The sequence below is a fragment of the Tachysurus fulvidraco genome, chromosome 23, assembly GCF_022655615.1.
Source record: "Tachysurus fulvidraco isolate hzauxx_2018 chromosome 23, HZAU_PFXX_2.0, whole genome shotgun sequence".
Taxonomy (NCBI): Eukaryota; Metazoa; Chordata; class Actinopteri; order Siluriformes; family Bagridae; genus Tachysurus; species Tachysurus fulvidraco.
This window is the reverse complement of record NC_062540.1, coordinates 17,365,908-17,374,433: the sequence shown is the minus strand read 5'-3', so window position 1 is coordinate 17,374,433 and position 8,526 is coordinate 17,365,908. Positions and strand designations below refer to the sequence as shown.

Sequence of the window (8,526 nt, the reverse complement as noted above, 5' to 3'; positions counted from 1 at the left end):
CGTTGGCAAAGATACAGAGATTAACCAAAAATAACTAATAAATCAATTAAATAAAAACACAACTGGACCATTTAAGTGCAAAGAGCACTCCCACACCATTAGCGGATTCACAACCGCATTAAAACGGCATTCACGAACGTTCAACGAAGAACAATGGCAAACGCTCTTACATGGCATTGTATTGACTGAATATGGTCGCATAAACAGATGTGAGACACACACCACGAACAATACGTCAAAGCCACGATATCTGCAGCCACGGAGATGACTACAGTTGCTGCGATCGTCCTGCGAAGCAAAATCACAACAGCCCTCAATCCATAAACCGGAAGCGAAACGGGATCCCGGGAAGTGACGCTCGTTTAGGTCACACATGCATGTTGTTTATATAGACATAATCCAACCTCCTCTATCAGCACCAACCAATGAATAACCTAATGCCTAATAATCACTTACCGACCTCCACCTGCCACATAAGGAAAAGATATACTACCTCCGTAGGTATGTACAGTAAGTGGACAAGCGAAGAAAGCACTTGAAGGATATTTCCTACTTGGAACTGAATCTGCCTATGCTGCTGCATGGGAGATTTTAGAAGAGAGATACGGAAACCCATTTACAATTGCAAAATCATTCAGAGACAAGCTCCAGGAGTGGCCTAAGATGGGATCTAGAGACAGCTTCGAGCTTAGAGAGTTTGTTGACTTTCTGCAGAGGTGTGAGGCTGCCATGGTTCATATCAAATCATTGGAAATCTTGAATGACTGTAATGAAAACCGAAAGATTCTTTCAAAGTTACCAGATTGGCTTGCAATGAGATGGAACCGGAAGGTTATTGAAGTCGAAGAGGAGAGCAATCAGTTTCCCTCCTTCAGCCAGTTTGTTAAATTTCTGACAAGGGAGGTAAAAATTGCTTGTAACCCTGTCACATCATTACAGGCACTTAAACTAGGTGAAGCTGAAAAGCCAAAACGCCAAAGCTTTGGAGCAAAAACACTGGCCACAAATTCCAGTGAGAGGTCCGTCATAACGCATTTTCTGCCTAAAGACTGGGCATGCTTTGCACAAATGCAGGAAACTCATCGAAAAATCAATTCCAGACCGAATCAAGCTAATTTGTTCAAGCTAAGAAGCTGTGCTTTGGTTGTCTTAAGTCTGGTCACTTCTCAAAGAACTGTAACAGTAGGAGTATTTGTGATATGTGCCATAAAATGCATCCGACATGTTTGCATGAGGACATGAGTGGTAGAAATGTGGTGCTTCCAGTCCTCCTTGTGTTTTTGGTTTCTGTAGTGTAGTCAATTTAATTCTTGGAGTCTTATTTTTCCAATAGAATTTAGTGACAATTGAATCTAGTGATTTAAACCAGTTCTTGATGATTTTAAGAGAAAACATCTCACAAAAGAGCAATGGTCATTATGAAATGCCATTACCCATTCAAAAGGGAAAACCCCAAACTCCCTAATAACAAAACATGTGCAATACACCGCCTGAAATGTCTTGAGAGAAGATTTAAGAAAGATCAAAAGGTACTTCGAGGACTATGTAAAATTCATGGATGATATATCATGTGGTCATGCAGAGCAAATTAGGACCTTAAATTGGTTCACAGGACCACCGTTCCTTTGGCAAAATGAACTACCTGACAGAAATTATTTTGTTGTTAATATTGTTTAGTTTTCACGGTGGATTTGGGGACCAGTCTTCAAATAAATCAGTATTTGGAGAACTGCTTGTGTGTGTGCTTGGAAGGAGTTACAACAAGAATGAAAAAACTTCATTTCGAATGCTGAGAAAAATGAATGCAGTGTTTAATGCACAGGTTGATAGTGTGTTTTTATTGATAAAGATTTGTAAATACAGTAAAGGAGAATTTCCTTGACATGTAGCAAGGATACACGATTATATAGACTGTAGATCTGCTTCTCAAGCATCAACAGCATAACCAAAAGAAAATGTTCGATGTGAATGAGATGATATGACAAAGGTCTTTCCTGTTATCAGCTGGACTAATGACACAGGCTCATATTTATACTGTAATAAAATTACTTATATTAACAGAGCAGAATTAAGCACAGCAACATCAGAGCATAATATAGATACATGGTTAAGAAACAATTAGTTAAGCTCTACAAAATTAGAAGCAATTCATCATCATCATCATCATAATGATTAGTCTTTATACATCATACAGATAATTTGTATTTCTAACAATCAACTTTATATTAAACAAAACTAATGCTAAACACATACACACAAATACAGCTAGCAGTCCTTCAACAACTCAGCAGCTCAAGCAGGAAGTTCTGACTCATTCTTTCTCTTCAGCAGTTTTACATTGAGCTAGTTTTAATGTTTTCATACCCAGAAGCAGAATAAGCGTTGTTATCAGGCGTAAGCTGAAAGCAGAAAAAAAAGATAGTCATTTAAATCCTCTCACAGTAATGACTTCAGTGTTCACTTTAACATCGTCATGTGTTTTTATTCACAATAAAATGTGTCAATAAATCACATTATAGAATTCTATTATATTCACAAAACAAGCTTCAGAAAATAATGCTACACTCACACACTCACTCACTCACTCACACACTCACACTCACACACACACTCACACACACTCACTCACTCACTCACTCACACACACTCACTCACTCACTAACTCACTCACTTACACATTTACACTCAATCACACACACACACACACTCACTAACTCACTCACACACACACACACACACACACACACACACACACACACACACACACACACACACACACACACACACACACACACACACACACTCCACACTCACTCACTAACTCACTCACACACACTCACACACACTCATACACTTACACACACACACATACTCACTCACTCACACACACTCACACATTTACACTCACACACACACACACACTTACTAACTCACACTGACACTTACACAGACACAATTACTCACTTGTTTATTCTCTTTACTCTTGAATGAAAGTGTATAATCTGTAATTGTACACAGACATAACATTTTAGTAGCTGTGTGTGTGTGTGTGTATGTGTGTGTGTGTGTGTGTGTGTGTGTGTGTGTGTGTGTGTGTGTGTGTGTGTGTGTGTGTGTGTGTGTGTGTGTGTGTGTGTGTGTGTAAAACTCACCTTGTTTTCTCTTCGGTCTCACTTTGTAGATCATTAGCCCACATCCTCCGATCAGCAGCAGAATCACACAGACACACACACTGATGATGATGATGATAACAGAGGAAGCTGGACACAATACAGAACATACACATATACTGACACAATACAGAACAGGAACAGACCAAACATATCAACTTCATACATGAGTATAAACACATACTACAATATAGTGTATGTGTGTGTGTGTGTGTGTGTGTGTGTGTGTGTGTGTGTGTGTGTGTGTGTGTGTGTGTGTGTGTGTGTGTGTGTGTATGTGTGAGTTCCTAGTTTAGTGTTGTCATTAGGTTCATATTTAAACTTTAAACATCAGAGCATATGATAGATAAATGAAACAATTATTAGTAGTAGCTGGTCTAACGCTGTCATGTTGCAGAAAAGGACAACAGAAGCTGTAAAATCAGAGAACCAAAAAGTAGTGGAAAGAAGACAAAAACACAATGAAAGAGTGAGTTACTGTATGTATAAAGAGTAAAGAGTTCTTACTGAAACACACTGCAGATGGAGTTTCTATCAGTGCTGCTGAGGTCATCAGGTAGGTGTCTGTTGTTGTTTTTGTTGTTTTTGTTGTTGGGGAAATTTTTGTGCTCAGTTCTAAATATGAGATTGAATAAAATCATGGAAATATTAGCTATATAACTTTTACAAGACCATGACTAAGACAAGACTCTAATGCTGTCTGTACACACAGGTTTAGTTCGAGTCTGAGTGATTTGTCAAAAATAAAATGCTCACCTGTAACATGTAGCCACACCTGTGTAAAGTAGGTCCAATATTTGACTGATCCGTCTCCATAATACACACCAAATAAATAAAATACTTCATCAGTTTCTCTCACGTCGCTGATGTTCACACTGAGAACTTTAGCACTTCTGTCATCAGAAATGGAGAATCTGCCGTTCTGAAATTTTGTGTTAGTATCCAGAATTGGTTCAATTTTAATTTCATCATTCACTGTGTCGACATATTTATTGTTTCTCTCATACTCCTCTGGATAGTTACAGGTGATGGTAATATTCTGCCCAAGATAAGCCTTTATTATTTTTGGCAGCCCAGAAAATGTTTCTGTAAATTAAACAAACAAAATATATATATATATATATATATATATATATATATATATATATATATATATATATATATATATATATATATATATACATATATATATACAAAAATACATCATTTTTAGTTTAAAGCTTTATAGATGTGTATTATCCTGCACAGTTCATAAAAGCACTAGCTCTATATATCTTAATTAATTAATATTAATGCTTTGAATTTGTGTGAGTGTTTAGACAGTTACTAGTAAACACGTTTTTACTCACTATTATAAATGTTTAGGTTCATGGTCAGGTTGCTCTGATCCCCCAGTCCAAATCTATACTTTCCATGATCTTGTGGCTTCAGCTTTCTGATCAATACTAACAATTTGTTGTCTGCGTTTGAATACAACTTGAATCTTCCTTCTTGCACCTGGTGGCGTTTGGTGTCAGCACGTATTATATCAGTGCAGTTCTTTTCATTCACTTTGCAGATATATTTACTATTGTCTTTGTACCAGTTTATATCAGAGATAACAATGACACTTCCACCTGAGTAACCAATCACATCAGAGCAGTCTACTGGACCTGTCAATCAAACAAAAATCACACTCATGTCAGTAACCTCACTGAGCTTTTAATATTCTCATTATACAGGATAAATAACATCACATACAGTTTACTACAGATGAATATCTCACCTGAGATCAGGTAAAGGATGAGGAGGAGGAGGATCTTCATCCTGGAATAAAATTCAGCTTCACTTCACTTCTGCTTCTTTTCTTCTGCTCTGTCTATCTCACTGTGTTAAGTTCTACTGAGCTTCACTTCTACTTTGTGCTCTGATGTCTTTCTGCTTTTATAATTCTGTCTTGTTAAGTCATTTCCTCTTTTCACACAATATTTTATTCATCAGAAATACAGATCTGCATGAAACCCACACAAAGTTCTCACACTTCACTGTATTATGAATACAGTGGTGGTCATATCTGTCTTTCTCTAATGTATACTTTATAATCTTCATTTTTATAATGTATCTTTATTCATTTAATTATATTAATATAATGTCTTTCCTTCCCCGGTCCAAAGACATGCATGGTAGGTTGATTGGCATCTCTGGAAAATTGTCCATAGTGTGTGAGTGAATGAGAGTGTGTGTGTGCCCTGTGATAGGTTGGCACTCCCTCCAGGGTGTATCCTGCCTCGATGCCCAATGACGCCTGAGATAGGCACAGGCTCCCCGTCACCCGAAAAGTTTGGATAAGCGGTAGAAAATGAATGAATGAATGAATGAATGAATGAATGAATGAATGAATTTATTTCTTAATCCTGCTTCAGTAAAGGATTTATCCTGGTCAGGTCCGTGTGGGTCTGGAGCCTATACTAGAATCACTGGGTGTGAAGTGGGAATACATTATTTACATTATATCACTTAGAGGAAATATAGCAAGGTTAAGTATATTTGCTTCACACTTTGGTACTGATTCGTCTGTTGCCATTTTCCAAGTGGTCATTAAATCTGATTGATGGTAACTTACATCTCTGGGCTCCTAATATACATGTCTTTGGCTCTGGGTAGGTCAGACGTAACAGCATCACCACCTTTCCAGTCCTCTCTGAGCTGATTATTTACTGCAACAGCTGAATGAATGATTAAGGATTTGGATTGTTTAAGTTGATATAATTGCTGTTTGTTATTGTGTTCATTATTAGTATTGTGGGTTTTCCTGTATTTGTTTGGATAGCTGAGCCTGAACACAATATCAACTAAAAATTTATTCCATTGTTCTTCTCCCTGATGTGCTTGTTGTTGTCTGAGCACTGGGGATAGAAGACTGCTCCTTCATTAGTGCTGTTGTGCTCTTCACTTTCACAAGTCTTTGTGCGTGTGTGTGTGTGTGTGTGTGTGTGTGTGTGTGTGTGTGTGTGTGTGTGTGTGTGTGTGTGTGTGTGTGTGTGTGTGTGTGTGTGTTTGTGTGTATAATGAAGGTATGCTTGGACAGTTTATTCTGTCCTTCCACCTCTGTAGGATCAAGTTCCCTTCCTCGTCTTTGTTGTTGACTCTTAGCGGGCGTGTAGGAAAGAAACATGTGTTCATTTATTTTAATGGTGCTTTTATTTGAGAATTGTCTGTCTATTTTTCTATGGTGGCCAATGTCTCTGACCATTACTCACATCACCATTACTGGTGATTCGAACCTGTGCATGTTAATTCCCTGGGTGAAATTCCCAGAGTGGAGAAGTCAGATAATTTAAATCAATTTTCATTCACTGATGTGCTCATTTTTATAATATAAAATCCACTTGACTCAACAATGGGCAAGACTAATTACAATATAGTATCTTCTGATCATACGGACACACATGCTCAACTCACAGAGGAAAAAAATTATAATAAATAAATAAGTGAATGAAAGTAAAGGTGAAAGTGGGACAATAGCTTTAAGGGGCAATAACATTAAACACCCCTACAGTTCCTACTTTAACCTCACCCCTATAGTATACAGTATAGATTGTGAGGTCTGGGAGCAAGTTAAGGCTTTAAAAGAGACAACTGTAAGATACTGATTATTTTCTCTCATAAATTTCTAATAAATAAATAGATAGATAGATAGATAGATAGATAGATAGATAGATAGATAGATAGATAGATAGATAGATAGATAGATAGATAGATAGATAGAAAGTTATAAAGACTGTTTTAATGATCAGATAATGAATTCCATGCTATTAGGTTTCAAAGGGGTACAAAATTGTAAAACAAACAACAACAACAAAACAAACATAAGAATAATTAATTTCATAAAGTCCATAAAGGCAGTGATTTCTGTATGAATAGGTGATTGACCCTGAGGTTGGCCTCTTTGTCTGCTGAAATGAAATTATGAAGTCACAAAACGATTACATTTATTTATGTATATATGTTTATTACATACACTCAATCGATTCTAAGGTGCAAGAACATACACAACAACACACTCTATCTCAGCATATTATAGATTTACGCACAGAAGCAAATATTACACATCGTGAAATGAATTCATAAAATTAAACGTTTTATAAGTGGTGTAACCTGCTTATACACGTCAATAAAAGTAACTATGATTTCGTCTCATATAATGAGCTTTTTTAAAACATAACTTAAAGCTTGCTCCATTTTAGCTAATCTGTTATCATCATTGCCGTTTTTTGGTCTTCGTTAACCCCCCACTTGCGCCATCTGCTGGTGAAGCGGAGAAGCAGCAGGTGGCGATCCTGCATCGGTGTTCGACTGCTTCTCCTGTGCTTTCCCGGATGTATGATGTAGATTTAACACATATGATATATAGATTAACTGTAGGAGCTCGCGCATGCTTACGTTCTGTTTTCACCGCTATTACCGCTAAGCATCTAAAGGCCGCGCCCCTAAAATATACGGCCTTTCTGCTTTCAGAAAATGTAAAGATAAATAAATGACACTAATATTCAATGAAAAGTCATTAGTTAAAATGGGCTAATATCATGCCTCATATACTGAAGTTGATACAAACTTGTGATGGACTTCAATATTCATTCAATATTATTATCATCATCATCATCATCATCTTCATAACATTCACTTTTTAATGAAATCGAGCAGAATCCCAGTCTAGCCCCTCTCGAGATTAAGTGACACTCAGTTACTGATAGGGGTTGTAACATTAAGTGAGTGTGTTTCTTATTATTAATAATATTATTTTGCTTTATAGCTGCTAGGGCGATAAACTGCTAAGCTAACTGGAGTTTTTGCTTTCTCCACAGATGAATCATAACAATGGAAAAGAGCACACATTGCTTCTCCTTTATCTCTCATATGATATGATGCAGATATACACTAGTGAATTTTATATAGTCAGTCAGTCTCCCATGTTTTATCGGCAAGAAAACTAATATGGTGTCAAAAGTGAAATGCTATTTGCACCAACCACGTTACTATAACAAACAGTAGCTGGAACACCTACTAGCAAACTTTATAGTACATTAATATCTACTACTGCAGAGAGCTTCACAAACAGTCTCCCAGAATTATCATCCATGATTGGATCGCCATCCGACCCCACAGAACTTGTTTAGGTTTTAGACTTGTTCAGGTTTTAGAGTCAGTGTTTTGCTACACATTTGATATTGTAGCTCCACTTAAAAGGAAAGAAAAAACTTGCACCCTGGTACAATGACAACACACAAACTTTTAAAACAATCAGCTAGGAAATTAGACCGTAAATATCGTCAAACTAAATTAGCAGTATTTTGATTAGCATGGAAGGAGAGTCTTC

General features: G+C 36.9%; 1 protein-coding gene across 1 annotated transcript; it reads right to left on the bottom strand.

Annotated features, from left to right (window-relative positions):
- Positions 1-1,827: 1,827 nt before the first annotated feature.
- On the bottom strand, positions 1,828-5,096 carry LOC113658321. Its single transcript, XM_027170680.2, has 7 exons — positions 4,936-5,096; positions 4,520-4,822; positions 3,927-4,256; positions 3,678-3,785; positions 3,153-3,260; positions 2,965-3,002; positions 1,828-2,399 (listed from the first exon to the last, which is right to left on the bottom strand). Exons 1-7 carry the CDS (start codon positions 4,973-4,975, stop codon positions 2,334-2,336), a joined length of 993 nt encoding a protein of 330 aa, XP_027026481.1. The 5' UTR covers positions 4,976-5,096; the 3' UTR covers positions 1,828-2,333.
- Positions 5,097-8,526: the final 3,430 nt, after the last annotated feature.

Bases quoted from the DNA above. Each gene is read 5' to 3' on its own strand.
- LOC113658321 (XM_027170680.2), bottom strand. From the start codon at position 4,975: ATGAAGATCCTCCTCCTCCTCATCCTTTACCTGATCTCAG. The intron at 3,786-3,926 runs GTGAGCATTTTA...TCTCATATTTAG, and splicing joins GGTGTGGCTACATGTTACAG to AACTGAGCACAAAAATTTCC. The intron at 2,400-2,964 runs GTGAGTAATTGT...TTCTGCTTTCAG, and splicing joins AGAGTAAAGAGAATAAACAA to CTTACGCCTGATAACAACGC.